The sequence below is a fragment of the Kryptolebias marmoratus genome, linkage group LG22, assembly GCF_001649575.2.
Source record: "Kryptolebias marmoratus isolate JLee-2015 linkage group LG22, ASM164957v2, whole genome shotgun sequence".
In the NCBI taxonomy this organism is placed as follows: domain Eukaryota; kingdom Metazoa; phylum Chordata; class Actinopteri; order Cyprinodontiformes; family Rivulidae; genus Kryptolebias; species Kryptolebias marmoratus.
Window position 1 is genome coordinate 18921378 of NC_051451.1, and position 14648 is coordinate 18936025.

The 14648-nt window shown below is 41.6% G+C and overlaps 1 protein-coding gene across 3 annotated transcripts in view; it reads left to right on the forward strand.

The window, feature by feature from the left end:
- Nucleotides 1–3783: 3783 nt before the first annotated feature.
- rgs17 (regulator of G protein signaling 17) overlaps nt 3784–14648 on the forward strand; it is a 21298-nt gene continuing 10433 nt past the window's right edge. For 2 of the 3 annotated variants that reach the window (XR_003039801.2, XM_017431845.3), the window contains exons 1-2: nt 9105–9227; nt 10976–11106. Coding sequence is in view for 2 of the 3 variants with exons in the window: in XM_017431845.3 (XP_017287334.1) it covers nt 9216–9227; nt 10976–11106 (143 nt within the window). In the remaining variant the exon portion in view is untranslated. Of the gene's footprint in view, nt 3974–7026; nt 7435–9104; nt 9228–10975; nt 11107–14648 lie in introns of those variants that run through there. The other variant, XM_017431855.3, reaches the window with a different exon arrangement.

Consider the following 14648-nt stretch of genomic DNA (forward strand, 5'->3'; position numbering starts at 1 on the left):
AAAGCCCCAGGAGGCTTTCTGGACTCGGACCGATAAATCAAACAAACACAAAGATCACGCTGAAAAGATAACAATAGACATGTTTTAGAGTGGGGCTGATATTGAGGTCTGTAGATTATTTTGTTTTGTTTTTTTATCCTTACATTTATCCTGGCGGCATGAGGAAAATAAAGTTACCCTTTCAGCTGGTGCACCATTCAGATTGAGTTTAAAGCAGGTTTAATACAATTTTATTGTCATTTACTGGGAAGTCCAAATGCATCTTAGTGTACAGATGAAAAAAAAAGCATTTTACACACAAAAAAAAGATAATTATTTTGGATGAGTAGATTATATTGGTTTGTTATTCCTAACAGGCTGATATAATGAGATGAGATGCATCAAGGTCCAAGAAGTGAAGCCAGTGTTCGCATGCATTATGCCTACATTTCTACGGATCAACAGAGACTATTGTGACAAAATCCGTTGTAGATACAACCAATGACTACTTTCTGTTGGTTTTATTAAAATCCACTTGTTCACAAGATGCTTTCTTCTAAATTACTTTATTTTTACTTAATTTCATCACTTTTTTTTTCTTTGCTCATCAGCATTAAAGCCGTTTCTTACCAAAACAGACCTTGGACTCTGCGCTTCTGGGATGTTAAGTGGTATCTGACACAAAGATAGTCATAGAACCGTCGAGGCTCGTACGGAACCCTCCTGCAAATGCGCAGTCTGACTGAGATACGGGGCGTTCGGAGGCAGGGTCAACACTTTGAATCCTCAGGGCTCTTCAGCGTACCCTCTGAGCTCGTATTGTGCAGAGAGAAGATTTCTAATTGGCAAAAGGCCTTTCAGGCTGCATCGCTCTCATCAAGGCTGAGCTCAGGCTGTGGGAGTGAGTATGTGGGCGGTTGAAAATAAAAGCACCCACGACCCAGAACCCAGTGACTTTTAGCAGAACACTGCCCTGAAAAGAGATGATTAGTGGTTTTTCTTTCTCCTTTTCTTATAAAGTGGCTGATCTTTGCATATATTCTAATGAATAACATTTGGAACTGCAGGATAAGGTCTTCACCTGTTCAGGGTAATAATCACCAAGAAAGTCTCCTACTTAGTTGGATCAAAACATACTAGAGAATGTAGATTTTGTTCCCTGACTTGCTCACGTCTCTTGTTTTCCACCTCGGATTGTTGGTTCTGCAGAACTCCAGTAATGGTTGCACAGAGCAGCCTGTCGCATCACTGTGATGTAGAAAAGAAAGGAGGACGTTTCCAAAGAACGGTCTGAAAATATCTAATGGACCAGTGGGCAGATTTTAATGAAACTCACAAAAAAGTAAAGGGTTTACGGCTACAACTTTGGAGTCAACCTGATCTAAGATGGCCACCACAGCTTAGCGACTTTAGCAATCACAAAAATGGCTATAACTCAATTTGACAGATATTAAGCTCAAATCTGCTGCGGTAGTAGCTGAGAGTCATCCTCAACGCATGCTCCAAGCACCAATTAATCGAATGAAATTACTTTCAAAACTTTACCATTACCTGTTGTAGTCAACTCTGTCTGTTAGCAAAAAATCTCTTGAACCAGTGGACGAATTGTAACGATTCTTAATGAGACAATCCAATTTAAGATGGCCGCCACAGCCAACCGACCTTAAGAGACACAAAAAAACTTAAACTCAGCTAATTTTACAGATACAGACCTAAGATTTGGTGTGGTCATAGATGAGCATCATCCCAGATATATACCTCGAGCGCTACACAATGTGCAATATTTTTGTCTAAAGCTTTGGCATTAACTGTTGGAATCAACCCTGTTTGTCTGTTAGCAAAATATCTCATGAACCACTGGGGGGACTTTACTTAAACCCAATTTAAGATGCTAACTGACCTTAGACAACTCAAAAATGGCTATAACATAGTCACATTTACAGATTTTGAGCTAAATCTAATGTAATAGTGGCAGGTAGTTATTCCACACATATACTGTGAGCACTGACACACTTAGCAAGATTTCACCATATCATGTGAGATCGCTTGACCAAAACCGCTATAACTCTGTCCCTTTCCATAATAAGATTTTGTCCTCCAGCACTGAAAGCAGTGGGCGATATGCGTTCCTTTAAGGAATACTGGACCTTCATTTGAAGGCTGCAGAACCCTTCTGTAGCTCTTGACCTTTGCACATGCAAGTCAGTCCAATCATCCTGAGTGGGAGAAGAAAACAAGAAGCTGCTTTAGATCCAACTAATGAGCCACTGGTGGTCTTCCACTCGTAACATTCGCCCAAAAGGTACTGGACCTTTTTACAATCCCCCTGACAGAACCCCAACACCCCCCCCCCATCTCTCTCTCTCATCCATCTCTAAATACAGAACACATTATCTGTTTAAAGAGTCATTCGTATCATTCAGTTCAGATAAGCTGCTTCTTTAATTACACCTTTTTTGGGCATGCAGGTCTGAAAGGGAAGAGTTGTTGATCTGCACGAAGATCTAATTGTCACTGGAGCAGCTCTTCTGTTTGTCATTTTCCATCCTAGGGTTTAGAAGTGTAATGCTGTATAGGTGGAGGTGTGTGTGTGTGTGTGTGTGTGTGTGTGTGTGTGTGTGTGTTGGGAGTGTGGCTGGGACAGGACAGAGTTTTGGTGCCCCCTTGTGTTACCAGTGGATTTGATTACTTTATTACTTTCAGCTACCAGAATGTCTCCCAGGATTTGGTTCTTCTCGATGCAGATGCACTTTAACAGGCAAAAAAAATAATAATAATAATTATATATATATATATATATATATATATATATATATATATAAAGGCAGCATTTCATATATTCTGAGTAAAGCTTTATTACTGAAAAAAATATTTAAACCAAATGTAATGACTTTATCATGACACATAAAATCATGATAAAGTGTTTGAGACTAAAAGACAGATGCAAAAGATTTTTTTTATGGGCTGGATGGATGGAAACTGCACTCAGTCAGCTTTGTTTTCCAATGCAGTGATATTTAACATTATTAACCCTTTTTTTCTTGTTGAAAGTCCTTTTAAATAACAAACATGGTTCTTTGTGTGCTGGCCTGTCTATAAAAGCCTTTTACTTTATTATTTTTTTAATTTTTTATTAAAGATACTTATCGCAATGGATTGAAGACCAGTCAAAAAAACATACCATAAAGTAAGAAACAAAATCTTCACTTTTTTTTTTTTTTTTTGAATTTTGATGGTTAATGTGTCCTTAAATTTCAATTCTGTAAGCAAAATTTGCGAACTGCTGCCAGCTACCTCGTTCAGTTTGTTTACCTACAGAAACAGAAACAAAAAAAAATAGATTTTTGATGGCTTGGTACATATTTAGATCTACTGAGTAAAACAAGCAGATAAAAGTGCTTTGTTTACATTGAGTGCGTACCCGCATTTACAAACTGCATATCAATATATCTGGAAAACTACTGGCTTAAACTCTGTCAAATGGCACCACCTGATATAGTTCAGGATAACCTTTGTGTCCTGTCTGATTTCATAGTTTGCAGAGCGAATCTTTAAATAAGGGTTTCTGAATAACTAACTTTACTCCCTCACTTTCTCTGCCTTTAAGTTCACTGGAGTCTTGATGTTAGAATAAATAACCAAAAAAAAAAAATCCTAATGTAGTGTATGTAGGTGTGTAGTGGTGTGGTTGTCGTGCAGCAGGGATGTCATGATCGTGTGTGTGTGTGTGTGTGTGTGTGTGGAGCCTCAGCAGCGCATCCTCTCTCCAACTGCAGCCTCAGAGCGGCGGCGGCGGCGGCGGCAGCGCGCCTGCGCAGTGCATCCAGGGGCTCGGTGGCAATTGGTGCTGAAGTGGGGCGAATGGCAGAGAAAAGACACAGCGGAGATGGACTTTACGCCGCGGGAGTCCCGTTTGCGGTGCTGTTGAGTGAGCGTCGGAACGCCGCGCCTTCGTGCCTGTCGCTCTAGGACGCTGACAGCCCGACGCAAAGCGGTAAGATCCGGGTTATTCCGCGCTAACGCTCCGCTCAGGCTGGGCTAGCTGACGTTAGCTCGGCTGCTAGCTGCCGCCTCTTCCTCCACCTCCTCCTCCTCCTGCCGCTGCCTGAGATAGCGGCTCCGGAGCTAGCAGCGAGGAAGTGGGTGGTGTTTCGTTTGTGAAGGGTGTCTGTGTGACAGCCAGCACCGAACATCCCTCTCTGTGGCTGGGGTTGGGCTGTGAAACAAGCTAACCCCAGCAGAGCTAGTGGTGCACGGAGGGGGCTTGCTACGGGCAGCTTCTCTGCTTGTTATCTGAAGATATGCACGGGCCTTTCGGGCAGATTCCCGGGCTGCGACAGCCCTCTTGGTACTCCATCAGAGGGCTGTATGGCATTGCTTTATTTTATTTCGTTTCCTGTGATGTTTCCACGCATTACACGGCGCTCCTGCAGCGCACAGCTGAAGGAACACCCACACTGCAGTTCCCCATGGGTGTGTTGAGTCAGAGGAACTCAGGTTATGTTGCAGCTACATCCTGGGAGGCTTCCTGATGAAACCCATTCACTTTGTTAGACAGGGTGAGCAACCCTGACAGCTGTCTTATCAACACACTTGGGAGACATTTCACCTGAGCGTGTTTTCCATAAAGCAGCTTTAACACTAAGGTCAGTCATTTCAGAATAGAAGATGTGATGTTTTGGGCTCACGCTGGAGGTTTGATGTAGCTTTTCAGTCACTCGGGCCAATCCTAAAGTGCTTCCAAAAGGCTTCATCGCTTCTGATTCCTGCAGCCTGCAAACTTTCCTCATACTCCCACACCATTCCTGAGGTGCTCCTCTCCAAGTGCGGGGCGATGTGTCTAAGTCATGCCAGAACTGGAGAAGGGCTTGGAATGAGATGTGGGGAAATGGGACGTGAGGTTAATTTGTCTTTTATTCCAACATTTTCGGTCGCTTGGGCTCCTAGAGTCAGAAGTCAGGAAGAGCACGATTGAGGCCCGGCAATCTTTGCAAAGAAGGGATGCATATCGCCTGCCGCCTTTCGTGTTCCCTGGGCTTTAAACAAAGGTCATCTTGTGTTGAAAAGTGACGTTTTTGGTCAAACCTCGACAGTATTGTGATGTGCACGCTCAATATATGTTTTAGGGTTGACTTTCTGCTACAACCACACCAAGTTTTAGCCTAATGTCTGAAATATTGACTGAATTGTAGCCATTTTGGGGTTTTCTAGGATTGGTTGTCTGTGGCGGGCATCTTGAATTGGCTTGACTCGAAACGGTGATCGATTGTAGATGTACGTCCAATAACTAGTTTCTGAAAGGGTCATTAGATCATGATATTTTGCTAGCTGACAAACTACAGAACAAAAACACGTGTCAGGTTAAAGGGTAACTCTGAATCGTCCCTAGGTGTATATGAGAGCGTGAATGGTCTTGTTTGTCTCTGTGTGTCCCTGCGATGGACTTGTCCAGGGTGTCCCCCTCCCGCGTCTCGCACAGACAGATAGGCACCATCTCGCCGTGACCCTTAAAGAAAAAACTGGTAAAGTAAAAGAATGGATAGAGTTTGATTCTGACCGGATTGACGAGCTAACAACTGGGCCACAGAATTTCTGCAGTCTTAAAACAACTAAAGTCCTTAAATCTTCGTTTTGTTGCTGCTATTTGTGTTTGCAGAGAACCATAATACTCTATATAGATGACTGTAATGGGAAAAAGACTCAGACTGGCCGTTAGCTCGTAAATCCGGTCAGAATTAAGCTAAACAAATGATATGCAGCAGGTAAGATATTTGTTCATACCCTTTCCAATAGACCCCGTCTCACAAGACCTGAGCTGTCACTCTAAGGCTTCTCTTAGTAGCTAAATTAAACATATAACATTGTTAGGCTGCACTTAAAATCCTTTTTTTTAACCTCAGTATGATTATTGTTAAATACAACAGATAATATCGTTTAGGAAGACGACTTCATTTCCTCTTTTCATGTGTTGTTAGCCTTTTGGCTTTTAACGTTACATAAGTGTTAGTTTATGTGTGTGCACAAAAAGAACTTGTTAAACAGAAGTGTTAAAAATATATATTTTTTTTTCTTTGTAAAAGTAAAACTGCAGACAACGTGCAGACTTTGGGGAAGTTGTTAAATTTATCTGTGAATGTGAAAAAAAAAAAAAAAAAAAAAAAAAAAAAGAGCAAAACGTGCATGAAACTGTCGTCGATTAACCTCCAAACCTGCCAAATGTAAACAACACACTTTGACTGGATGAACTTCAGCCAGGGACTGAGAACCTTTAGTCCATGTCCCTGGCCCCCCCCCCCCCTCTTTTTTGGGCAGAGGTACCCAAAAGTCACAGACTAGGAATCAACCGTGAAGCAGCTTTTACCCAACTGTAAAAGCGTCTGCTGTTTGGAGGGAGGGAGTAAAAGAAGGTTCCATGTACTGATGGAGTTACAACATTTCTTTTATTTTAGTGTGATAGTTTCTGCATTAATACCTCTGCACAACCCTGTGGGAAGGTGCCACATCACCACAATTTAAGGAACAAAGAGGTGTCAAATGTTCTGACTGTGGGTTTCCTCTGTGGTAGGTTTCTTTTCACATCGGTTGCCTAATTTGTTAAAAAATTCAGCTTTTACAAGTTGTGAATCTCCCTAATTTCGACATGGCCGCCTTCCAAAATGCTAACTTCTTGCAATAAACTCTCCAATTATCTTCCCCTTTATTATTGGGCAATGTCGTCCACATCTTAAAGTATTTACGGATGGTGAAAAGACTGTTTAGGTCAAACATTAATTTCAGTTTAAGGCTTAGTTTAAAACAACAAAAAAAGATTGAGTACAAGTGTATGAATATTAGGTGTTATAAACTCTATTTGTCCATAAAAAGATGTAAGAATTGTAGATTCTACTTTATATTTATTGGTGCCAATTTTTATTTTTTAGTTCAGGTTTTACTCCTAATAGCATCTTTGCGTGTTTATTTGATAAAAAGTTTAGCTTCCCTGTCACTGAAGTCTTCATCTTTACGTTATAAAACAAGTATTTTTTTCCTTTCCTCTGTGTTTTTCAGATGCTGTACGTTCACCGCCCCTCTGCACTCTCACATCCATAAATGATCCTTTCACCCAGATCCAAGGAAGACTAGAGGGCAGCGGCGAGAGTAGGAGAAGAAGGTGGAATAAGGAAACAAAGGGGAGGAAAAGTCCTCACGTCTCAGCTCAGCTCGTGGGTCTCATTCTGTGCCGCTCCGGTCAGGGATGGTGACACCAGTATCCTCTCTTCCCCGCGGCGAAAAGAACCTCCTCACCTCGACCCGCGTCTCCAGCAAACCAAAAACAGCCAGTCCGCTCGCCGGAAGGACACTCGGACCGCCCGCCAGTCAGTCGCTCTGTCAGCCAGCTTGCTATCGTCCGGCAACCTATTACCTCACGCCATGACTGCTCCGTCTGACCTGTGTTTAGGCGCTCGTTAATTCATGGTAAGTTTTCAAGGTTTGTCTGACATTACTCGGGCATCCCAAGGAGGCATTCAGCTGTTCAGTTTAGCATCTAAAAATATTGTTTCCGGTTCAAATGCTTGATGGCGTGAGTGATATGGACAGTTTGTGTTTGTGGTTTCAGAGGTTTCATTTTAGGTAACAGAATGTAGCAAAAACCTTAAATATAATCTTTGAAAAATCAAGGGTGGAAATCTTCAGGCACCTCACGATTCCATTTGATTAGATTCTTGTCAACGTCCTTTTCCCCTCTTAAACTTCATAAAATACTTTAAAACACTTTCTTTTAATACAGAAGGTGCCGTTCCACGCCTCGGTCAGCCTCGTTGCACAACGTAACGGTCCGGGCGCTGCGCTTCTGCACTTCAGAGTTCTGCCTTTTGCATTCCTCAACATGGCATTACTGACATTAAGGAATAATCAATTATTGACATTTTTTTTAAAATTGATTCAAAATTTCTGCATCACGATGGATCACAACCTATACCCCTACAAATAAACGCCCTTAATTCCAGGCTTTACACTTTCAAATGGACCATTACCAGTGTGTAGGCAGACACTGCAGTTTTGTATCAGCGTTGACGGTTTAATCATCGACTGATTCTGAAACTTCTTTTGTGGTGGGAAGAAAAAAAAGTTTGGATCCACAACAACTATAACGTCTGATAACAAGCAGGCGTTTATGCTGTGGAAGAAAAACAAAACGTTAAGTTTTAGACTTGTGTTTCTCTTTTTTTTTCGGAAAAAAAGCCAAGACACAAACATGTTTGAGAACCGAAACAAAAAATGAAAAAAAAAAAGTCAGTATTTTATTTACGTTTGTTTTGAAGTCGGGGCTGTTTTGACATCTAAAGCAGACAAAAATGGCAAAAATTTTCCCACGTTAAGAAAAGAAATCCCAGAAATACTTGAGCTTTTTTTGTCTTTTTAAATGAGAAAGAGTTAATGAGTCAAATGATGAAGATTAAAACCCCAGTTTCTCTTATTTTAACACTTTTCATGAATGAGCCTTTTTCATTATAGCACTATTACTACATGTTTGATTTCTGCTACTTAGAAAACCTAGAAAGCTGACACGTCCAAGTATGCTCTATCTTACGACATAAGATCTTCTTCTCCTGTGTTACTTCTGGCACCTTTAGGTCGTCAAAGAGAAAAACTAGACAGTGGTAGAACTTGCAAACAGGCCCATGAAGCAAAGGGAAGGCTTCCAGGTAAAGATGACAGGTTGGATAATCATCTTTAATGTATTTACATCCAATTTTCATCTCATCCCAGGTTGAGCCAATGTGCAAAGCGTGCAAAGATGTTGAGATACTTTCGAAAACCGGGGAGGTTTCACGGAACCCGCGGCCATCTTTTAATTTTGTCAAAATTTGTTTTTTATTTTGTTTTTATCCCACCCACCCACTCACCTTTGCCTATTTGTATTTCCAACCCACATTTGCATATGCTGTCAATGTGGCCGCTTCTCCCAGTTTGGAACGAAACCAAACCCTTTCTCTCATTTGCATCCAGCGGCCTGTTTTCCACCGGCGCTACCTGGTTGCTGAATAACTGGTGGCCGCTCCGCTGGTCAGGTGACTTCGTTTGCATATCAGGCAGGTCGCCTCAGGCACACCTCCCCGTGTATCACCGTCGTAGGGAATCACATGTGTTCACAGTGGAGGAAATGATAAAGAAGGGAGAAACCTTTTCTGTGGTGCTGACGGCTATTTTTACATGGATTTATAAGTCCTGTGTTGAGAAGTCACACTTGAATCATGACTTTACAGGTAAGAGAAGCCGTGCTACATCCAGTTGGTACATTTTTTTAAGCCAAAAGCTGTAGGATAAAAACTCAGTTGTTTTAGATTTTTTTGTGGAGAAAGTGTTAGAAAAAAAGGCACCTATTTAGCAGAACATGCAGACTGAAGTTGAACTGATTTGAGTTTTTATTCAAAGTAACCAAAAAGTGTTAGAAGTACCATATTTGTCTGTAACGGTGTTTTTAAAGTTAAACTCCTCGTGACATGTCTGAACTGAGCCTCATCTGTGCAGCAGCAACAAAACAGGTCGGAGTTTCCAAGTGGGGTAAAACACCTGCAAACTGGGTCCTGTTTCATTTAAAACCCACTCCTGATAGCCTCCCTGTCCCAGTTCGGTTTTTGTTGTTGCTGAGAACACTTGAAAATGCCATCAAGTGTCTTTATTTTCTATCCATTTTTTTTTTTTTTCAAAACTAAAGTGGATCTCTGCTTGTTTACAAGCCCCTTAAGAGTGTTTTCTTCAGACCTCCCAGAGCCTATGCTGCAGGTCGCCGAGTTGTTTTGAATTAAGAGCCGAAGGAAACTTTGGTTGAGGGCTCCGCGTACATCCAGAGCAATTAGCTGATTATGGGGAGAAGGTTGCATATTAGTCGCTCTAACAAGGCAGACTGACAGAATTACAATGTTATTTATAGTTCAAGGATCAGAAGGGGGACTGGCTTCAACAACGAGGAGATAAGGAGCACTGGCTGTGTAGACAAAGTATTCACCCTGGAAGAGTGAAGTTAGGATTTAAAGGGAGAGAACCCTTTTTTTATTTCATTTGTCCTTTGCATGTAATTTGCAAATGCCAACTTGCTGGTGACAGTAAACATTAATATGGACTGCTGCATGTCAGCGTTGTCGCTGTACTGTGCTGTACAGTGGTTTTAAAGCTAACTTTAGAAACAGTCACAAAAGCATGGATTTATAAAAACCAAAATGATTACCTTTAAGCAACCTTAGCAAACACAAAAATGGCTCCATCTCGAGTACTTTTACAGTCATTGAGACAAAATTTGGTGTAATAATGGCTGAGAGATATCCACAACATGTACTCCAACTGCACGAGATTGCACAAAACATAATTTACAATGTTTGACCAAAATGGTTATAAATCAAATTTTTTTTAGTTTAAAACTCTGGCACAAAAGGCAGCCGGCGATATGCATTCCTTCAAAGAATGTTAGGCCTTTTATTATAAAAAAGTCCATCAGACCAGAGCAGTAAACTCTGCCTGAGTTTACCAAAGAACAGTTTCTGCTAAGGCTAAGGAAAGTGTCTCCGATGATGGACGTTGCACGCTCTGAGGCAGCAGCAGAGCGCAGAAATAAATCATCTCGAAGGAGCTGAACGGGTTAATACGAATAAGCTTTAATCTGCGCTTTTATTGTGCACATGTGTCTGTGATATGTTGAGCCTGTTTCTGTCTGTGTTCATGCCAATTAAATGCATGTGTAGTGTGTTTTTGTGTGTGTGTGTGTTTGTGGAAGCTGAGTGAAATACTTGGTGTGAAGCCAGAAATCCTCGTACCAAACAAGGAAGGGAATCCTCTCAGGCCTGCCTCAGCGCTCGCTCTCACTCCTCATCTTTCTCTAAAAACAAACACCATACATCATTATTTTCTCCCCTTCGCTAACTTAACGCCGGGGAGCAAAAGTGTTTTCTCTGTCCGCTCGTGAACAATTTGAATGACATTTACCTGTGCTTGTTTCCTGCACGCGCCCGACACGAAGCCCCACAGCGTGAGTGGAGTGGAGATGAGAAAAAGGCAGGCGGCTCACATCGAGGCCCCTCCCCAGGCCCCTGGACAGCCTCGACCCAACACCTGCTGCCTCTGTTGGTGCGGCTGCTGCAAGTGTCTCTGGTAAGGAAACAAAATGCAGCCGCCGGTTTATTCACGCCATCCTTTTAGGCCGGCTGTGGCTCGGCGATGTTTCATTTAAAATCAGACTTCAATGAGAAAAACAGTTCATAAAGTAAACCTTATGAAGGAGATCACTAAAAGGAAAGTGAGGCTTAACAATTTTCAGCTCTCGTAGTGTTTTTAGTTGTAACATATGGTGTTTTCTGACCTATGAAATTAATCAAACATACTGCATATTACCTACATGTTGAGCTAAGGGTGGTAATATTGATTATTATTAATAATAATTAAAAACTGGTCCAAATCTGCCTGTTTTCATTCCGAAAGTGTACTCCAGCAGGTCATAAACGGAGAGCCAGGCACGATGTAGGCAACTAAAAAGCATGCACGGCCCAGAATACAGCTATTTAAACAAAAACAGGCTGATTTTCAAAAGTCAGCCTCTCAAAACACGACAAACATTTCGCCGGTCGCTTAATCGCAAACACATTTGTCAATTTTCTCGCAGTTTTCTCCCAATTTTGAGCCACTGAATTTGTCTCCAGCGGTCGCAGCCGAGTGCTATACCACCCTAACCAATCAGTCATCATCAACCGGCGCCGCCCCGGTTTCACAGTCAGCCTTCAGCCTCTTCAAACGTGACACAGAATCAGTTGTGGCCCGGCTCGAAGGAAGTTACTGACTGCGGTGCCTTATCCAATCAGAGCGCTGCGATCTGATCGGACTTAGAAGCTAAAAAAAACCCCACACAGTGCAGCTGATTCTCGAAGCGATGCAGCCGATTCGATCAGTGGGTTGCGAGAAGCTGTAAAAGGCGATCGCCGATGTTGGGTCACATCTTGTGGATGTGCAAACCGGCAACCACTTGTTGCATTTTGCTCTTCAAAGTGAAGAAATGCGAGCTCTGCGTTTCCTTTGGCTCAGAAAGAAAAAGAAAGATTGCCGATTGATTTATGCATCTAGTAACTCGACGCAAACAGCATAAATAATCTGATCAGTGACTGAAACCTGGCTGGAGTAGAGCTCACATCCTGCTCCTCTGTAACCCAGTTCCTGCCAAACCTGAAGCTGCTGGTTATTTGCTTCACTGCATGTTTAACAAATGAATGCTTGTATCGCTTAGCTGTTCTGCAGAGTAGTAACTACAATGTAGTCTTTATCAGTTCTGCAGCACGAAGGGCTTTTTTTTTATGCGTGTGTCCATTAACATTTGTTTGAAGATAATTGTAACGGTGATGACTGCAGCCTTTGAAAAGCACCAATGAGGGGAGAATAAATTTAACCATCAAAGCAAAGTAACATGTGGGAGTAAAAATAATCATTCTCAGTGTGCGCCACTCTGAACGGTATATTGATGAGCAGGCAGTTACCACATGCTGTAGGTTATATTGGCTGTTTGTCTTTGCTGACAGGAGTAGGCCTGTTTCGTTTTCAGCCAAGCTGTTCTTAAACAAGTGTCAGTATTCAGAACGGAGCAAAAACAAAAAAATCTCATCGCTGAAAACAACTAATAGTTTGTCCTAACCTTAATCTGTTCGCCTAATCTTACTGATGTTCTCAAAAGATTCAGCTGGATAAATGCAGACTTTGTTCTGACACAGAGCCAGCAGACTTCGGCAAAGCAAATTAACTTTTAGAGTTTTAAGTTCACTCCGGAGGACCGCTCTCTTCTGCTATTTTCATAGTTAATTACCTCTTTGTAATGTCTTAACATGCATTTTATATAAAGTCCTGTCAGTGTTCATTAGAGCTTCTTTGGATTTATGGCCACCTGTATCACAGGAAGCAGGATGGTGCCATATTTGAATATGTTTCTGTCGAGGCTGGATGATTCTTCACCACCTGAAGCCCGTTGTAGAAATAGTTTTGACACCCCTTTTTAAAAAAAAAACTGATATCAGCCTATTTAACAACTTAAGTTCCATCAATGGTTAGATATAGTTTTCAGCTGCTTGTTTCTGGTTTTTGTAGCTTGTTTATGTGTTTTATCTGTTTAACCTGCACTCAAACTGGGGGGAAAAAAAACAAAGTGTGCTATTTAAAGAAGCAAGCAAAGTTTCCAGGAAGTCGATGCACTCGGACAGAAGTTTTTCCTCAGTTGTTTTCTGCAGCCCCTGAGTCATTAATACTGAAGCTACACGTATCGGTGTCGGGATTCATTGATGACTTTTTCTTTTTCCTAGATGACCCTACATTTAGTAAGAGTCTTGAAAAAGTCCTCCATGTCATCAAGACAATTACTTCAACTCAGAGTACTACAAGCTAATAAATTATAGGGTTGTACTTTGCCTTTCCATAAACAACCACAAAAAATTGGCATTGCTTAAATGAAATTATTAAACTAAGTTGTTAAAGCTACAAAAAAGCAGAACACAAGCTAAATGGTAAAATGACCACATCATGAGCTAAAAGCCAAAAGTACCAAACAGTAGCTAAAAGCAAGAAAACTGTAACTTAAAGCTTAAAGTAGCAAAAGGCTACAATGTTTCTAAAGGAACTGAATGTATTTCTGTGGGAAAATAATTGTAAAATAAGTTGAATATTTTGAAAAACAAAAGTCATATTGCCCATCTTCTGAATGAGCTGAACGTTTTGACGTATGAGCGGCTAAAATATCCTAAAGTACGCAGAGGTAGTTGGATTGCACAACGCTTCCGGCTTTTGCACAAGTAGTCAACTTTGGGTGGTTTGTGAAACAGTTAAGAAAGAAATCTCTTTTTCCAAAGAACAATGCTCGATATAACAATAAAACATGTTTCACCCTAACATGCACAGATTAGCCCGTGTGTAAGAAGTCTTTTGCCACATGTTGCCCCTGAGCAAGGCACTGCAGCCGTCCACGGGTTTGGAACTCCTGCAGCTGCCTGACTGCGGCTCCTCTCTCACCGGGAGAGAGGGGCTGAATGAAACATTGTTTTCAGGCAGTGAGTGGTGAATGCGCTGCTTCTTTCACACCACTTCATCTGAAGTGGCCGCAGCTTGTGGACTGTGACTCTGCTGCACGGTGGAGTGGGGGGTGTGGGGGATCGTTGGTGTCGGATCTCCAAAACGAGCCCGGGTAGCTGCTCTTGGTAACCTGCACGTGTATTTACTGTGGTGCCGAAGCTAGGGCGGATGATTTGCTCAGCATATTTGCCACGGTTGCGACCTCGGCGAGGGCTACGCTCGTTACTCTCTGTGCCACTTTAATTTTTTTTTTTTTTAACTATCCTGCTCATTCGAGTGGTAGCCACAAGCTCATGAGTCAGAGATCTCATCGAATACTAAGTGCTGGAAATTAGGGGCCGAGTTTTTCCGAAAATATTAACGGGTCGCACGGAGCATCCTCTCCCACTCTTTACACAAGGCCCCTTATCTGGTCGGGGTGTATGGAGTTAGATTTGTTTCATAATTATTCAATCAAAAAAAAAATCATGTCAAACAAAAAAAGGAGTATTCAATCAAAAAAATAATAATGTCAAACAAAAAAACATCTTAAAACTTTTTAACCATAAAAATATTTTTTTACGAAACAAAAATTTATTTAAAGATTTATTTTTTTT